This window comes from Phoca vitulina, unplaced genomic scaffold, assembly GCF_004348235.1.
Source record: "Phoca vitulina isolate PV1807 unplaced genomic scaffold, GSC_HSeal_1.0 scaffold17, whole genome shotgun sequence".
NCBI lineage: Eukaryota > Metazoa > Chordata > Mammalia > Carnivora > Phocidae > Phoca > Phoca vitulina.
Window position 1 is genome coordinate 36,681,245 of NW_022589720.1, and position 19,657 is coordinate 36,700,901.

The following is a 19,657-nucleotide window of genomic DNA, read 5'->3' on the forward strand; positions in this document are numbered from 1 at the left end:
CGCCGCCGCAGCGCCTCTGCTCCGCCAACTCCGCCGGCTTAAATTGGACTCCCAGATCCGCGAGGGCGCGGCGCAGCCGGGCAGCGGTTCTCTCAGCCTTGGCAACCCCAGGGGCCACTATTTCCCACTTAGCCACAGCTCCAGCATCCTCTCTGTGGGCTGTTCACCAACTGTACAACCACCATTTCACTGTGGACATTACTCCCTCTTACAGATATGGGAGACATGGGAGATCCACCAAAAAGTAAGAGGCTATTTTACCTTGTGGGGCTCGGTGTGCTGTTCTTGTGCGGGGGTCTCTCTCAGGCACGGGTGCCAAGGGCTCTTCACAGTTGGAGTCATTGCCTGGAGAGAGAGAAAAGGTGGCTTTTTCTTGTTGCCGCCACGCCTGCATGCTTGCTGTCGGTTCTGATCTTCGGGAAACTGATCGTACCTTGTGTTTGAATTCGCCTGTGTGCCCTCCAAAACCCTAGCCTTCTGGTGCTAAAGCGGTGGTTTCCTCCTCGGGAACCTTGAGCTCTCCGAGGTTATTCCGTTGCAAAGGTCTGCCTGTACATACAATACCCGGAGATGTGAATTAGCATTAGACTTGCAAAAGAGAACGAGTGACAACTGTATTGATGTCTGCTCTTACTAACAATATCCAGTCCTCTGTGCTATTTAAGAGCGTGCTTCATGGAAAATATAAGCGTTCACTTAACGCTTCTAGTCAAAACCTTTTCTTTGACTTGACTTATCCATGATCTTTCCCAATGATTACGGCAAAGAGGGAGGAGGGAGGAAAAAGAAATACAAAATGAACGGGTTTGATTGCGTGCTAGGCTTAAAAATGTAGACTATTCAAATCTGCATTTTACATATATTCCGCCTCCTTTTTAAAATGAGTCAAGGTTTTGATGGCACACTTCAATTACCATCCCAAAGTGCAATACTCTTAAAAAAAAAAAAAAGAAAAGAAGGGGAAAAAAAAAAAACAACAAAACTCCTAGAGTACGCCCTATAAGAGAACGACACTAAAAGTGTGTTTATCTCTGTAGGAAGTAAACGGTTAGTCAATCATGTATTTATTTTCATTTCAGAAAAACGTCTGATTTCCCTATGTGTTGGTTGCGGCAATCAAATTCACGATCAGTATATTCTGAGGGTTTCTCCGGATTTGGAATGGCATGCGGCATGTTTGAAATGTGCGGAGTGTAATCAGTATTTGGATGAGAGCTGTACGTGCTTTGTTAGAGATGGGAAAACCTACTGTAAAAGAGATTATATCAGGTACGCCATTTATATTGCTTCTTTAATTTTGTGAGATTTCCCCGTCTCTCTCTACTCCTTTTTTTATTACTTGATGTGGCTTTGTCTTTTTGCGAAGTATGCCTTAGTGGAGTCCAGTGTGCAAAAGTTATTCTTTAAGTATGTTATGTAAATTAAACTATTCTGTTTACCTCACTTTTTAGGGGAAAATCCCCGCACAAACTCAATAGTGGTTTTCATAAATTGTGTGGTGTTGAAGCTTGTTTAATTGCTCTTGGAATTTGTGGTGCTCAAATTATTTTCTTCTTTCACCCTCCCCCTTCCAAAACAAGCAGAAATTTAAAGATGGATAATCTGGGCTTTCTAAACTTTCTTTTTTAAAGGTTGGTTTTTATTGTATTGTGCAGTGTTTTTCCCTATTCATTTATTTATTTTTATAGTTCAGTGTCTCATTAGTAACAAATTTTGTGGAGATGTCAATGCAATAGGCGAAATAAAAGTTTGACCTAAGGATGTTTAGAAATGCACCTTGAAAGTGCAAATAGAAATATTGCCCCATTTATTTTTAGGGTAAGAGTCCTTTCTTGGAAAATTTCAAAACCAATCCAAATATTCCCTGCGAAAAAGACCGGAAATTTAATCTTTTTAAATATTAACCCTTTGGTGACATCTGACTATCTTTTCTTTCTTATCTTATCTGAGCTGATGAATTAGACAGAGCAGATCAAATTGCCCATCATCTGTCTACGAACAATTGGTATATTTAGATAATTGAACAGCTTCCTTTCTCACATTAAAATCTGGTAACTGATAAAATGAGCGAATTGCCCATACTGACGAGACTAAAACCACATAGGGGACTTTCTGAGGGTTTTTTTTTTTTCTTTCAGTTTATTTTGTGTCTCAACTTCATGCTTCACAAATCTCAAATTTTCTCTACCTGTGTATATATGTGTCAGAAATTTCATTTTCTGCTTTAGGATGTCAGTAGAATTCCTAAAGAAAATTTTATCGTTTTAATAACAAACAGAAGAGATAACACCTTCACCATTATGTTAAATAATATAAAAATATTATATATTTTTAAAATTTCTCCAGTGGCTATTAACAAGTAATTAGCTTTTGTAAGTTTATAGAATTTCTGGAGCTGAGAACTTATATTAAAGTTTAGTTAAGAATTAAATATGTGGTCACAATTTTTACCTGTTCACTTTGTGTCCAGCACTTTTTCTTATTGTAAAATCATGAAATAGAGCGTATAATCTTGATAAGTAAAACTGAACAGTGTGTCTAAGGGTTTATTAATACTTTGTGGGATGGGGGGTGGGGAGGGAAGGAGAGTGGGAGGAAATAGGGGAAGTGGGGAACGGGAGGAAGGGGGAGGGATTTTCCAAATTGTTTGGTCACAGGCAAGGTAAAGTCCTCATCCTATGAAATGGAAGATCTCACATAGAGTAGGCGGAGGGAAGAAAAACTTTTGAATCTACCTTCTAACCTCTGACAAATGAGCCGTTTTCATTGTTTACTTGATTAGTGTGTGAACTCAAGATTCTGGAGAGGGAGAGCTCACTTTGCACCTCTAGGACTATCTTTCCTCCAGTGGAGATAGTGTTTTCCTCAACTGCATACAGACCTTCATGTAGCCAATTTCACATACACATTTATAGAAGGAGCCAATTGCCTTTGCCTTTTCTCCTTCACTCTCTCTCAATTGTGTGTGTGTGTGTGTGTGTGTGTCCCTTTGAACTCCTGTAGTTGTAAAAGCAGAACAGAGAGACTATTTAGGTCTGAATGCCCTTCTCCCCTTGGGGGAGTGAGGTGCCCTCCTCCCATTATGTGTGGATCTTCCCCCCACCTCCATTCTCTGTTTGTAGGAATGCCCCCACTTCTGTTATTACTGATACATGGAGAGGGGGCCAGGGCAGTGCCGCCTAGGTGGAACCTACAAGGATTGTCCCTTGGTAAGGAAAGGTCAGGCGTGAGGAAGACCTTAGAAGTGGGTTTTTTCATTTTTCTGGCTGGTCCTGGTCTCAAGCAAACTGAAATAGAGGTAGATGCTTCAGCAGCTTGAAAAAGATTGAGGGAGCAGGAGCACATTTTAAAGATAATAATAAAAGGAAGAATGGAGAGGAAACTTTCTGTTAACATCGTTACCCGAGGAAAAATCTTTAGTTGGGGAAAAACTGCAACATGCTTATTGTGCAGAAGAGAATCTGGAAACCCTCAGAGGTTTCATTTTGTTACTCTGCTTGTGCATCTGTGTATATTTACCAACGAGTGGGGTGACAGTCTCCTCCCCTAACCTCTTTTTCTCTTGGAAGGACTTCTTGTAGCAGTTTTAAAGACATTTCTAGCAGCAGAAATTGGGGGATAGGAAGGCAAAAGTGTGGGGCCAGTGGCTACCAGAGTCCCCCCTGACTCCTTTCTGCCAAAAGCTGCAAGGGTTACCCTGGGGCTGGGCTAGAACAGAGGTCCAGGTTTCCAACATGTCAAACATTTTTACTTTGGGGGTGTTCTGAACTAAGAGCTATGGTTGGAGACACAGAGGTTCATAGGAAAAGAAAAGGGGGGTAAAAGAAAGGGAGGAGAAGTGAGAGAAACTTAATGATTTCTTTCCTCCCATTCCCAGCTGGTCGGCTACTGCTGATTTCAGCGTCCCAGGGCAGTATGGCCGGGGTCCTCGACAATCTTGGGCCAGGGCAGTGCCGGCTTGAAGTGATCCCCTCTTTCTGTGTTTCTCTTCCTGTCCCTGCCCGGCGGCGCGCAGGTTGTACGGGATCAAATGCGCCAAGTGCAGCATCGGCTTCAGCAAGAACGACTTCGTGATGCGCGCCCGCTCCAAGGTGTACCACATCGAGTGTTTCCGCTGCGTGGCCTGCAGCCGTCAGCTCATCCCTGGGGACGAGTTCGCGCTTCGGGAGGACGGGCTCTTCTGCCGTGCGGACCACGACGTGGTGGAGAGGGCCAGCCTGGGCGCCGGTGACCCACTCAGCCCTCTGCACCCGGCGCGGCCGCTGCAAATGGCAGGTACTCCTTGCCGGGAGGGAGGATGGCTGCGGGAGGCTGGCGCTGGGCTAGGCCAGCACCGCCCCAGCCATTGCGTGGGCCACCGCGGCCACCTTGGTAGCCACAGGGCAGTTGCTGAGGCCTCGGCTGGCTGTTAAAGGAGATTTTCTAGGAGCAGTTTGCACTGTACTTCGCTCTTTTGCGCAAGATTCAGTGCACTCACGGTGTCCACAGACTCCCCCCGCCCCCAGACATCTGCGTGTCTAAATATGGGTACACATGAATGTACACTACTTGTGCATACATGTATACACACATCCAGACAGTACTTCCAGTTCACCTTGGCCTCCAAACCCGGGCTTACTGAAAATGGGCTTCAGCTCCCTGCCAGGTATTCTTCCTGCCGCTGCCTAATTAAAGGGGTGGGGCTCCGGGCCCCCAGAGCTTCCTCCTTTAACCCAATGGAGGAAGCTTAGGTGGCCCTAAGTCATTTAGCCTTTCAAATCCTTTTTCCTTACAACTGCCCCACACTCTAAAACATTTTTAGAATTTATTTTTATCCTTTTGTGAAAGAATGGATGTGAAAAGATACAGTCTTAATAACTGCAGGCCATTGCACAGAGCTGTAATTTAAAACTGTCAACAAGCTAATCTGCAATAATTGCCATTTAAAGGGAGTCTGCCTCTTTAAACCATTCATTCTATGTGATTTGGTGAGAATTTCATCTTCAGGCCTGTCGCTGTAACACTAAATTGACCCAATAGGTTTTGACCTGACCCTAGGGGTCCTGGAAGGTGAAGGATTTGTACCATACATTTCAAGAGCCCTTTCCCTAAGAAGGAGAATAGAAACAGGGCAAGGTTGGCCACGAGGAGGCCTTCCCTTAGAAGGCAGACAATGTTTCCAAACCTTACTTCCCCTCAGGAATAGATCTACCTGGTGCATTTTTAAAGTATCAATTCTTACTAAACACTGAAGGTGAGGAAACACAGATCTGTCCACTCCGCTTTCTCAGAGGCTGTAAGACTTCTATTCTGGGGGATGTGTGACTAGCTTGCACAGAGGCAAAGCCAGAGTGGCAATTTCTGTTCTGTGCAACCTGCGCTCTGCTTGTGGGGAAACACAGAAGAGGTGGAAATATTGGGAGAAAGTCAGGAGACAGAACACTTCCCAGCTGTCATTTATCTAGAGCCTGGGCAGCTCAACAGTTTCGGTTTTCTTTTGCATGCGGTCAGCCCATCTCAGGAACAGCCAGGTAGATTTCATAGTAAGAAAGATCAAGGACTGGAGTTATGGCCAGAATACTGAATTTCTTTAGCCCCTTGACATGCTTGCCCTCTCTGGACTGACGTTCAAGGCTTTCTGACAGAATTCTCTTTGACCTTTGCATTAGAGACCTCCCAGCTGGTACAGTGTCTCTGGCTGATATTGGGGTGTTCTGCATTTCCCCTTGTACCATCTGTGGCCTTTGTCCAAGAGCCTGGAGGTAGTGGGTACTCGTGTAACCTGGGCCCAGTCCGGGTATGAGGACAGGCAGGGAAGGAGGAGAAACGATGCTGGATGATGCTGCCCCTGAGACCTGGGCCCCTTTGCTAAGGCTGTGTTGACAAGAGCAAGGGTGGAGGCTGTGTTCTGGGCCGGAATTACTCAGCTTTGACCTCTCAGATTAGAGAGCCAGATATTATTCTCCCTTTTGCTTCCCTGGTCCCCATCTCTGCTGCCCCTGCTTTGTCTGTCGAGGCTGCAAAGCACTGGCCATTGTCTGGGAGCAGTACGGGAGGGCGAGCTGCCTGGCCCGCGCTCACGGCAGCCCTTGCCTCGCAGCCGAGCCCATCTCCGCCCGGCAGCCGGCCCTGCGGCCCCATGTCCACAAGCAGCCCGAGAAGACCACCCGCGTTCGGACTGTGCTGAACGAGAAGCAGCTCCACACCTTGCGGACCTGCTATGCCGCCAACCCCCGGCCAGACGCCCTCATGAAGGAGCAACTGGTGGAGATGACGGGCCTCAGCCCCCGCGTGATCCGGGTCTGGTTTCAAAACAAGCGGTGCAAGGACAAGAAGCGGAGCATCATGATGAAGCAGCTCCAGCAGCAGCAGCCCAATGACAAAACTGTGAGTGGCCCTGGGGCCGGTAGGGGACTTGAGGGGGGAGCAGAGCAAGCACGCAAGGTGCAAGGGGCTGCCCAGGTTGGCCTGCAAGCGAGTTCCATCCTGCTCCAGGGCAAAAGCCGGCAGCCCCTCACCTCCTCTACCCATGCGGGCAAGGGCCGCCTGCCGGCTGAGCCCTGCACCTCCACCCCTAGCCCACGTGGGTGGGCTTGTGCCCTTCAACCTTGCCCCCACTCCGGCACCGGAAGGACAGGGTCACCCCTGCACTGCACCGGCAGGGGGCATCAAGGCCTGGCCCCGTTTTGCCAGGGTTCAGGGTGTCAGTTCCGCAGGCACCAGAGTAAGAGACACCTCCTTGCCTCCCTATCTAATTCAGGGGTTGGTGGGTGGGTCACCCTGGCTGTCGACCCCCTGGGTATGCCCTGTGACTCTGGGCAAGGCCTGCCTCAGCACCTTCAGACCGGTGAGGTCCACCAAGGTGACCTGAGAAGACAGGGCACCGTCTGCTCTAGGTCAAGCCCAGGCCTCCGGAGATATTACTATACACTGTCATCCCAGGCCCATGGCAGCACCCACTCCACAGGATTTCTGGTTGAGTTAAACTAAAGAGGTTCTTCTTTTTTTTTTTTTTTTCTTTTTACCGCTTCAGCCCTATTTTTAAATGCCATAAAACCCCCGCTGTCATTAAACTTGGCAGGCCAGCCAAGCCTGAGCCGGGGCACTTTTCAAGTTGGTGAGTGTGTAATAGCACACGATAGCGGCCAGACCAAAATGCTTGGGGGTGGGGGTTGGCGCTGTGAAGAGAAGTGCCTGCAGAAAGTGTAACTGAAACTGCCCAGGAAACCCACCATGTCTGGAGGCTGCAGCTTTCTACCCCTGTGATGCCATAGCCTGTGAAGGCAGATGGGAGGAATTGGGATGAGCTGTGAATGTGAAGGGAAAGGAGAAAGTCAGAATAGAATTTAGTTTAATAAGGTCCAAGCAGACCTACTAGTCTCACGCACAGAAGCAGAAAAACAGAATAAAATAAAACAAAACTGAACTCTGGCTAATATCCATACATGCAGCAGATTAACTGAGTCAATAATGGCCACTATATAGATAAGATAATGCCAGGGTGTATTTGCTTAGCCTGTGCAGACAATGGAGGGAGGGAGTTTGGTCATTAACATGTTGGGGTTGGGGGGCCCTATTCACAGAATATCCAGGGGATGACAGGAACTCCCATGGTGGCTGCCAGTCCAGAGAGACACGATGGTGGCTTACAGGCAAACCCAGTGGAGGTGCAGAGTTACCAGCCGCCTTGGAAAGTACTGAGTGACTTCGCCTTGCAGAGTGACATAGATCAGCCTGCTTTTCAGCAACTGGTAAGTGTCAGCTCTCAGAGTGAGGAGGCTGAATCTCCAACAAAAAGAAGATTCTGGTTTAACTGTCACACAATGAAAGATTCAGGTGGGGAGAGCCTGCCTCCCTGGCTCCAGGGTTGGGGAGAGATGAAGAAGGCTCGGTGTAGATGAGGCAAGTGCTCAAGGAAACCAAACTTCTTGTGAGTCTTTTCTGTGAGTTCCTAATTTGACCATAGAGGTTGAATTTTCTATCAGCTGGGCCTGCTTTGAGGGATAACCTCCAAGGTATCTAAGTACCTAGACATGCATGGGAAGGGGTACAGGGTTGCAAAACCAAACATGTTAGACTTTTAGAGCTGGAAGGGACTTTAGATCAGCAATTAGTAAATTTATTCCCTCCTCAGCTCCTAGAGAATAGTATATTTAAAGACCTAAATCAAGGTGTTTGTATTAATAACCGATGTTGTAAGACATAATCAATGTTATTATCAATGGGCAGCAGGCACCTGTCTGAGCACAATTTTCAAATGTATCAATAGAGAGTTCAGTTATTTAAAGACATGATGGATACCTTTTGTTATTAATATCCCTTTCTGGGACCAACTTAATCTGCAATGCAGGACTACTTTAACATCTGAAGTGTATGAGTTCAGATGTCATACACAGTCACATACTGTGGGGCACGTCTAGCCAAAGGAACATGAGTTCTACCAGTCAGAGAGAGAGCACATGAACACCTGTTTTCGCATTAATATGTTAACTCACCTTATGCCTACAAAAGGCTTAAGGATCAAGATAAATAGGATTATTAAACATATGTACTTTGTGATATGGCATATATGCACATCACTTTTTTTCTTAGTCAACAGTCCTATAGAATCTTGTTCTATAAAATAAGATCTATTCTAAAAACTTGTTCCTTTCTTTGAAAATAAAACTTTAGTTGACGTTAGCTTTTTACCCTCACACTTACTGGGGGAACATTTTCTTTCTCTGTGGCAACAGTTAGGTAATAGGCCAGAGGCAGTGGTTACAAGGACTTGGCCTAGGTTTACATTTGTAAGTGGGCCAGTCTAGAGGCTGGGCAAATTTGAGAAGTCCCTTGACCTCACCATGGGAAAGTTTAATAGAATAGAAAGGAAGGTAGACTCTGGAATTAGGAAAAAGAACTTATTTTAAAGTGAGGTTAATCTTATGAGTTATTTGAGCAAAACTTGGATCATAGAAGGCAAGTAAGAGGAGGGTTCAGGGCAGCCAAGTGTTTGTACCTTCTAAAACTTTAGTGTTAGATGAGCGCAGTGGGAGGGAAGCCAAGACAGGAGGGGGATGTGGGGGCAGAGTGGAGAAGGAGGTTTCCAACAGCAACACAATACTTTCGGTTTAAAAGAAGGAGCCAGATATTTATAATGCGATGACGTTATAATATATGGGTCTCTTCTCCGAAGGAAGAGCCTGATTTAAAGAGAGAGAGAGAAAGAGAAAGACAGAGGAAGGCCAAAAGGCAGTAGGACCAACAACAAGGAAGAAAGCCCACGCTGTGAACCCTCTGAGGAGTTAATCATTGTTCTGTGGAGCCTCCTCTGAATCTCCTGTCACACGATCTGAGCGTGTGTTATGGATTTTCCAACTCAAGAAGAGAGGCTTTGATGCCTAGAGACTGAGAACTCGCCTGCTCCCAGGGCAGCATGTAGCCAGCAGGATAATTTTATTTCGAGCATGCATGGTAGAGTTGCGATGCCATTTTACAGTGGGAAACACATTTGTTCTTAAATAATTTAATGCAACACAATGTTGGGAATTCAGTTTCAGTTAAAACAGAGATCTCTTGAAAGATGGGAAAGCAATAAGATTTCTTCTCAAGTTCTTTTCTTTGTGGGCTTTCTTTAAGCCTGTTAAAATTCAGTTATATATGTAGATATCTTTATCTGCATATCCATCCACGCACGCAAACACTCGCACGTACATATACACATATGACAAGTTTATAATCCTTTTAAGAATACGATCGCAGCCTCCTTTATTCATTTCTCAACCTTCCATGCAGGTGAATTTTTCAGAAGGAGGACCAGGCTCTAATTCCACTGGCAGTGAAGTGGCGTCGATGTCCTCTCAGCTCCCAGATACACCTAACAGCATGGTAGCCAGTCCTATTGAGGCATGAGGAACATTCATTCAGATGTATTTTTTTTTTTCCCTGTTGGAGAAAGTGGGAAAGTATAATGTTGAACTCCGAAACAAAAGTATTTAACGACCCAGTCAATGAAAACTGAATCGAGAAATGAATGCTCCATGAAATGCACGAAGTCTGTTTTAATGACAAGGTGATATGGTAGCAACACTGTGAAGACAATCATGGGATTTTACTAGAATTAAACAACAAACAAAACCCAAACCCAACATACGCTATCCAATGACCTTAGGAGTACTGAAAAAAAAAAAAAAAAAAGACGTTTTTAAAACGTAGAGGATTTATATTCAAGGATCTCAAAAAAAGCATTTTCATTTCACTGCACATCTAGAGAAAAGCAGAAATAGAGATTTTCTAGTCCATCCTATTCTGAATGGTGCTGTTTCTATATTGGTCATTGCCTTGCCAAACGGGAGCTCCAGCAAATGAGCAGGAAGAGAAACTGGCCTCCTTGGCTGAAAGAGTCCTTTCAGGAAGGTGGAGCTGCGTTGGTTTGCGATGTTTTTAGTTGACTTTAACAAGGGGTTAATTGAAATCCTGGGTCTCTTAGCATGTCCTGTAGCTGGTTTCTTTTTTACTTTTGCCCCTCCCCCTTCTTCTTTCTTTCTTTTTCTTTTTCTTTCTTTCTTTTTTTTTTTTTTTGAGATCCATCCTCTATCAAGAAGTCTGAAGCGACTTTAAAGGTTTTTGAATTCAAATTTAAAAACCAACTTATAAAGCATTGCAACAAGGTTACCTCTATTTTGCCACAAGCGTCTCGGGATTGTGTTTGACTTGTGTCTGTCCACGAACTTTTCCCCCAAAGATGTGTATAGTTATTGGTTAAAATGACTGTTTTCTCTCTCTGGAAATAAAGAGGAAAAAAAAGGAAACTTTTTTTTTGTTTGCTCTTGCATTGCAAAAATTATAAAGTAATTTATTATTTATTGTCGAAAGACTTGCCACTTTTCATGTCATTTGACATTATTTTTTGTTTGCTGAAGTAAAAAAAAAAAAGATAAAGGTTATACCGTGGTCTTTGAATTATATGTCTAATTCTATGTGTTTTGTCTTTTTTCTTAAATATTATGTGAAATCAAAGCGCCATATGTAGAATTATATCTTCAGGACTATTTCACTAATAAACGTTTGGCATAGATAAATAAATAAATGCAATGATCCAGGGTCCCTGTTTTATATGTTTACAAGTAAGCCATTAAAATGTCTGAAATTAAGGACTGCATGTGAATGGGGTAAACTGACATACAATAGGTATGATATTTTATTGCAAATAGTTAAGGTCGAATTTGCCAGTTTGCATTTTAATAGTCTAATCAAAACTGGTTGGAAGCCTTTGGTTTTCAGCTGTGATGATGTTCCTGTTTTTTTTTGAAAATGAGATGCTATCCCCCCCCCCCCCCCCCCCGTTCTGCTCCCTACCTCTCCTCCTTCCTCCTGTCTCTTTTCTTGCCCGATCCACCCCACCCCAAATAGGAAGAGGGTCCTGCTTAAAATGGGTTTTGATTCTGAGTCACTATTTTATTTTCTGGGAGTAAGTGCTTTATACCAAAGTCTCCTGCTTAGGATTGTTGAAATGACCTATATTTCAAGTATAAGCTCTTGCTAAATAAGAGAGCCTTTCTGCCTAGTCAGTGAGGTATGACCATTATTTACCAGTGGCGGCTGTCAGCCGATTGGGAAATGCTGCTTTATTTGCGCAGGAAGAGCAGGCCTAGAGGGGAGAGAGTTTTCTCAGCAATTCCCAGACCAGTCAGCGTGTGTCTTTTCTTGTCTCTCTTCCCCACCCCCAATTTGTTTCCAACCCCCTCTTCTTTCCATTTTCTCCCCCAACTCTAATTCCCCAAACCTTGGAAGGATGTCGGGCTAGGGCAGAGAAGCGCGGCGGAGGCTCCTTTGGAAAAAGCCTTTTCTGGGTTGGGGGCCGGGTCGGGTGCTCTGCAGGCCCCCCTCCGCGGTCTGAGTTGCGCTCTAACACTCCCCCCCCCCCCAGTCCCCCGCCCCCGCATTTAGCAGTAGTTCCTGTGTGAGAGCCAGAACCAAGGGATAGATAAAGGGCCCTGCCCGAAAGCAGGCTTCTTGGTGCTTCTTCGTTTGCGGGTGTAGAGTTAGGATTTGGGGCTCCACCCTGTCGCCTTTCCTTCTCCACCCCAGGATGATACTTTGACTCTTTAGAAACTGGATTCATTTGTATGCTCGAGTGTCATGCCGTTTTAAGTATCTGACAATTCTTAATAAATACGAGAGCTAACGTACCCTAATCGTGTGTCTTGTGGCGCGTGCCCCTTCGGACCCCTGACGGGGCAGCGTGGAGGCCCGGCTGGAGACCGGGTGAGCCCCGCGGCTCCCAGGCTCTTCAGTTGCTTTCACCCTCTCCAAACCTGCCGCAAGTCGGGAAACGAGCCTCAATTAGCCTTTTGTTTGGCATCGTTCTACATAACGGGTTAATTACAGGCTCTAACGTGGGGGCAGAGAGAAAACAAACTTTGCATTGAAAATGTTACAGTGCATTAGACATGCCCGTTGATTACTTTGATTGTTGTGTCTAATTCTTCACAGAGGGGTAATAATTTGGCCGGCGGTAATAATGGCTTGTGGTCTTCTGTTGAGAAAAACAGGAGTTACGTCTTATCTTACACAGATCCTCTCCTGGAAAGATCACTCTCTCTATCATCTATCTATCTATCTATTATCTATCTATCTATCTATCTATCTATCTATCTATCTATCTATCATCTATCTATCTATTATCTATCTATCTATCTATCTATCTATCTATCTATCTATCTATCTATCTTCTATCTATTTCTATCTCTCCCCTCTCCCATCTCTCTCTAATGTCTCCCATCAGACTTGGCTCTTTTACCTTTCTGTTCACTATTTCTATTTGCCTGCCTTTTCAGTTTTCCTTTTTCTCCCCATCATACCTGGGATGGCTAACTGATAATTGCAAAGATGGCAGGTCTAACGTGAATATTGGTGTCTGCAAAGTTACTGACCGCCCAAGCCCTGGTTTGGAAACCATTAAATGCCCTTCCCCAGCCATAGCCTCTGGTGGACTCTGTAGAGGTTAGATGGGAAAATTTTATTTAGGATTTGAATGCAATGGAGGGACTTAAGTGAGGCACACATCTTTGTGATGCTTTCTCATCCTGACATTTATTCCTAAGATTAGGGGGGTGGGGAAGGAGGTGATGTTTTACATATATAGATGTCAGACTTTTCTGAGGTCCACAGCTTGAATTTAAGTACAGTAATTTGGGAGAGGAGTGATGAACGATTTGGTTTCACTCGCTAGATTCAAGATATTTGTTGCCTGATGGCTGAGAATGGATTGATGGGTCGATAGCATTCTAGTTCTTGTATTATTCATATGAAAGGTGTGTTCCCCTCTAGACTCCTCAGCATGTGCTCTAAAATGTGTAGCTGAAATGTCTCCTTGTTTGCAAACCATCTCTTGCACATACTCTCCTTTTCCCTGCACACCTCTGGAGACCTAGCTTTGAGCTGTGCTCTTCTAATGAAATTCCTCCTGTTTGCTATTATCTTTGATCCTCCCTCCCCTTATTACTCTGAATTCTTCCTTCTGGACATTATGACTCATTTCCTTCAGCTTCTGCAAGCTAGAACTTAATGCAACTAAAAACATCCAGGATGCTCTCCTTAAATCAGGCAATCCATATCAATATCGATACTCAGGATTCCCCCCCCTCCATTGTTTCAGAGCAATAACATCTTCTATTTCAGTCTACTGTCTCTCTTTCCTGTTCATTAAATGGGCCTGGTTTTCCTTACCATTAAAAAAGGTCCTTTCTAAGTTAGAATCATATTTGAAGAGACATTTTTCTTCATTGAAATAACATTTCTGGTTATTTGACATTCTTCGTGGGTGTGTGTACCCACTTACCAATTCACAGGTTTTTTTGTTTTTTTGGTTTTTGTTTTTTGTTTTTTGGAATTCAAGATTGGATGACTTTGTAATACTCTGCTGCTATTCACCCTAATAAGCTTGTTAAACTCATTGCATTGACCTCTTTTTTGGTCTTTCGACTACTAGCTATAAGACAATGTGCTTTTAAGGTACCTACAAGTACTTGGCATTTCCCTAGCACCTTGAATCTTTAAGCCATAAGATCGTTCTCAATGAAATATCTCTTGTAAATCCCATGTGGATTTATTTAGTCTTTTCCATTTTCTTAAGAAAAGAAGGAAAAAGTTAAAAATTCTGTCCAAACCACCAGAAGAGCTAAATTTGGACAGAACTCAATCAGTTTGGGTTTTTAATCCCACCCCTAGTACAAGTAAACTAAGCAGAAAGTACTTATTTTCTTATTTGTAAAGTTTAGTCAATTTTTGTAAGGGAGATTTATAATCCAAATTATGCTTGAGTTTTATTCATTAAGGCCTATTTACTTCCTTTCTGCTAATCAACAATTAAAGATTAGTCACAACAACAAGGCAAGTCAAATTTTCTTTGGAGGGACGTGCAGGGAGAAAAGGGTAAAGCATTTTTTTGTGTGTGCGCATTTATTTAAAAAGTGTTACTTTCAAAAATGCCCCCAAATCTTGAATTCTCATTAACTATTTAAAATAAAAACAATTAACTTGTACAGTGTGGGTCAATGTTTTTAAACTAAAATGCAAGTGGTTAATTCAGGGCGCTGGCAGCCGATTCTGTTTACTGATCTTTTCTGATTGTTGTTTTCTTGATAACTGAGCAAGCCACTGAATGGCTGTTTGAGCCCAGGCGCCACAAACATAAACTTCACAGCTTACAATGTCCCAAGTCGTGATGGAGGATCTCTCCACACCTCCCGGAGACTTCTGAAGTGTAGACAGAGAAGTTGGTTCACAGGGAGCGAAGGAGGGGGAGGGGCGGGAGGGAACGCTGCTGAGTGTTTGCTGTGAGCATTGTTACTATCACATCCTTTAATTTTTATGGCGCTTAAGCTGTTAGCTCTGAGAAGCCAGTTTCTGTGCCTTGGAGAAACCAGTTTCTCCCCAGAGCCACACTTAAGACTACTTGACTCTTTATTTTTTTAAATAAATTTATTTTCCAAATCTTTCTGCCTAATTATCCTTTGGAAAAGCGCTCGGCGATGATAAGCAAAGCGTTCTAAAAAGAAAAGCTTCTCCCCCCCCCACCCCCTCCAAAAAAAGGACGCCTAGATTTGGAGAAAAAGATGTGGATTAAGATTGCTTTTCGCCAGGTGGGGGGGAAAAGGCACTTTAAGACAGTCCTGTGGGAGATTCTACTTAGCCCTCTCCTTGCCTGGGATCCTCTTTCCATTCCATTGATTGAAAGTTCGTGTTTATTTCAGGGTGGTGTTATTTATGGATTTGATTGAGATGGCTACTTATTTTTGCCGATCTTCCTGGTGGTTCTTCCCTCTGGTGCGTTTCCTGTGGGTGGGCGCTAAGAAGCGGGGACCGACACTGGTCTAACCAGCCCCGCGACTCCTGCAGGCAAGTCAACCCTTGATCCCTTGAAGAAGGGACAATCGTGGTCCGTGAGAGGAAAAAAGGGTGTTGCTGGGCCCTTCTCTTTCAGGAGTTGATCAGGTTGGCAGATCTGGAGGGCTAATCCAAACAAGGCGCTTGACTTGTGAGGTCGCGAGTCTAGACAGAGCTGGTGGCTCGGCGGCTCCTTATCTTTCCCTGGAATCAGCCGAAGAGGCGCTCCCCCGGCCCAATGCGCTCCGCTCACCCTTGCCGGAGCCACCGCTCAGCACAGACGGCACAACAAACACAGCACCTGAGGCTTTACAGCTTGCTTTATTGTTTAATGGGAATGCTGCAGAACAGTCATTTGTTTTCTTGGACCCGCGCCCCGGCCGCTTCGCGTTCTGGCCACCAACTCTGGGTGGGGGTGTGCACCAGCGCCCAGCTGTCCGCTCCTGCACCGCGAGGGAGAGCGCTTTCCGCAACTCAGTCCTGCCTCCTCCCCTCTATCCAGGCCCCCCGGGAGAGCCTCCGGGGAAACCCGCTGCTGCCCTTTTCTTTACTCTGAACCCCGGAGGCGGAGTGGGTGGAGGGACTGTGGAGGAAGCCTAGGGCGAGGTGTCTTGGACTAATCCGGTATATCTTCTTGCTGCCTGGAAATGGCAGTTCTGCGCTATAGCCATTTATGGTTTGCGGGGTCAGTGAGCTCTGACTCAAGGGCGATCAATAAAAACATTTAGTGCAGTAATAAGCTGCTCCCTCCGCCCCCCACCTCTCAGTAGACCGAGAAAGATGCGTCACCATCTTGGACAGGGTGTCCCAGAGCGGCGGAGCGCCCTTTCTTTCCCCATGAGCACAAAGAAGTGACATGACTCTCCAGTGTTTTCGTGACCGCTTCATTGGGCAAACCATGGGTCTTCCTTGATCCTCCAGCTGGCTTCTACCACAGAGAAGCTGGCACTGCCATCACTTGGGAGCAAGGGGACCATTGGGACAGGGATTGCTTGCAGTGCTCTTTTTTAGAAGGACAAATAGCCAAACTTGGGGATTTATAATCAAGGATTTGTGGCTTGCATTTCAGATTAATTGAGGTTAAATTAATTATAATTTTGGTCCTTCCCTATGGGATTTTTCTCTTGTTTCAGAAAGGAGGGAGAGTTTCTAGTTACATCTTGTTATTCACTATTCTTGTAGTTTGCAAACAACATTCTGTGTATGTGTGTGTCACTGGCATGGAATAGATAATATTGCCTCTGTTTGAAAACTAATCATAGATGTGGGTGAGAGTAATTTGGTTATGTGCTTAATGTGGTGGTAATACAAACACCACCATCTCCCAGCTTTGGAGGCACCACAAATCCATATCATGCTTTCCCTGCCTAATCTCAGCCTCACAACTGTGTGTTAGATGAAAAAAAGACAAAGCAAGACAAAAACCCAAGTTTCATGAAATTGACGAATTTCAGTAAGGAGATTGGAAAAATATTCTTTCTCCAGAAAATAATTCTTAACTGTACTCAGGCACTGACTTGTCTTGTTCTCATGGGTAAGGGTTGCTGTTTATTTTGACCTGTCACAAATACAATGTGTTGTTTGAAACTTGTTATACTTAGCAGGTATATGGAGATAATACTAGACAGGCCACTGAATATGATAAAGTAAAATATGGTGGGAATTAACTTTTAAGGGCTATGAAGGATTTTACTTTTTCCTAGTAACTTTTTAATTAATATTTCTACAAAATGTTGTATCTATTTGCTCATAGTCCTGTAATAGCAGCAGTAAACTAGCTGTTCAGTGCACAGCAAAGGTATGATTGGCAAAATGTTACTTATGCAGGTTCTATCCTGCAGTCATTTTGATAAGTTACCTATATTCTTAATTAGTTTTAAATAAGTCTTCTTTTCCTTCATTAAAAAAATGCCCACACCTAGGTAAAAACACTTTTTGTCTTAAAAATTTCAATGATTACTTATTAGAACAACTATTAATTTGTTTTTTAGTATGTACAGGAAGTTTACTTTAAAAATAACTTTAGCAAAGCAAAAAGTGTATTTTATTTTAGGAGAGGACTAGCAGGAAACAGAACAGTGTATCTTAAGCAATAAAGGGAAAAATACTTATGGACCAAATAGTGAAAAATCTCATTTTAAACTCACAATATATACCTGCTAGTTATTTAACATTTTATATCAGTAGTCAAAAATTTTTATTCTGGGATATCAGTTCTCAAAAAGAAATACTTGAAATTAAAATAGCCTGTCAACCCAAATACATTTAAGATTTAATTCATAAAACAAGATGGGTGACTTTATTTGTAAAATGCAATAATTGCTTCCACTAACAATGAATGCTGATGTCTAAAATGATTAAATGTGGAACATATAGATTACCAGTTTCTGGAGAATGAAAATGCTTAGTAAATTCTGAAATCCTTCATTTTCTACAGTAATACATGGAAATATTTTAGAGATCACTACTTAGAATTCTGCATTTGTATCAATGTACATTTCATATTTTTAAAACTATGATGTATCCTTGAAGTCTTTACAACTTCAGAGACAGTAGTCACTCTTGAATTTTATGCACAGCCAAATTTCTGCCTATTTACGAGAAGTTAAGCACTTGGATGAAAGATGGTATATCACCAATAAAACCTCACCTTTTAGTTCTATTATCCCATCAATGGATTCATAGGTCTCATTAATGTTAATGGAAAATGTCTTTATGTGTCATGTGCAAAACAGGGCTTGGAGATACTTCACCCAGCAATGTCTTTATAGCAAGTATGCTAGGGCTAAATGACCTAAAAAGTAGTTTCCATCATGTCTAAGCCCAGATAATGTTAGTCTTGCAGGTGCAAATGAGCATATGAAGTGGCTGGATTAGAACTGACTTTAAAAATAGATGTATTATTTTTTAAAAAGGCCTGGAAACACCCCCCGCCCACCACCACCTTTTAGAATTTTTGGAATAACCCCTATTTAACTAATAGTTCAGAAATACTCCTTCCAGGCAAATCCAATAGCTCCTCTATACCGAGACCTGGGACCAAACTTGGTTATATAATGCTGACTCAACGTATAGGAAGTTGTTTCCATTGAATTATTTACTGGAATTTGAGTGATGCTTTGTTTATTTGTTTTCATTTTGTAGTGGTGATGGACTCTATGAAATCATTCTTGTGGATAAATGTATGCATTTGTAATGTGTATTATGGCAGCCTTTGGCCATGGTGTAGAGTTTTCTCTAGGGCAAAGCTAAGTGGCTAGCATCAGAATAGAATCTGTAACATTACAGAATTGAGTGATGGTCCAAGAGTATAAATGACGAATGTTATTCATCATGAATGTTGTTTTGGTTATTCAAGTTGAAATCTTCCAGAATCACTATACAGACTAAGAATATTTTAAATCTTCTTCATAAGGAGTATCAAGAAAGGAGGCAGTTTCTCCTAGAGCAAAAGATGCATAGTGGTAGTTTCTGCCATGACATGACACTTTTCTATCTGTAAAGCACTTTACAGTCATTAGTTATGCATGAGAGTCCACAGAGCCCCTTTTCCTAATGACCTCTATACCTGTTTCTCAGCACAATTCTCAATTCCTTCTTTCCTTCATACGTTTAAGAGCAGAACATCAAAGAAGCAATGCTCTGTCCTTGATGACTTCAGTGGGGACTATATTAGATCAGAGAATGGAAACTATTTTATAGACATTTTCAGTGATGCCCACTCTCCTTACTTCCAGGAATTGAGGAGAGATGCTGAATGGTGACGCCAGTGGATGCAATAAATTAGCAAAACTGTAATTTATCCCCTGAAAGCTGTGACTCTCAAACTTTTTGATTTCAGGACCCCTTTACATTCTGCAAAATTATTGAGGATCTCAAAAAGCTTTTGTTTATCTGAATTATATCTATTAATATTTGCTGTATGATAAGTTAAAAATGAGGACTTTGCAATATTTATTATTCATTTAAAATAACATATTACCATAAATAACTTTTTTTTTTTAAAGATTTTGTTTATTTATTTATTTGAGAGAAAGAGAGAGAGAGAGAACAAGTGGGGGGAGGAGGAGAGGGAGAAGCAGGCTTCCTGCTGAGCAGGGAGCCCGATGTGGGACTCGATCCCAGGACCCCAGGATCATGACCTGAGCCAAAGGCAGACGCTTAACGACTGAGCCACTCAGGCGCCCTACCATAAATAACTTTTTAATGAAAAATAAGTATAGGTCACAAAACAAAAAAAGTAGTGAGAGGAGTGGCAGAGTTTTCTAATTTTGCAAATCTTTTAAGTATCTGGCTTAATAGAAGAGAG

The 19,657-nt window shown here is 43.2% G+C and overlaps 1 protein-coding gene across 1 annotated transcript; it reads left to right on the forward strand.

Moving 5' to 3' along the window:
• The first annotated feature begins 216 nt into the window (after positions 1-216).
• Positions 217-9,870, forward strand: ISL1 (ISL LIM homeobox 1). Its single transcript, XM_032415132.1, has 6 exons — positions 217-244; positions 1,080-1,269; positions 4,016-4,275; positions 6,080-6,366; positions 7,563-7,730; positions 9,754-9,870. The coding sequence occupies exons 1-6, from the start codon at positions 217-219 to the stop codon at positions 9,868-9,870; spliced, it is 1,050 nt and encodes a 349-aa protein (XP_032271023.1).
• The last annotated feature ends 9,787 nt before the right edge of the window (positions 9,871-19,657 follow it).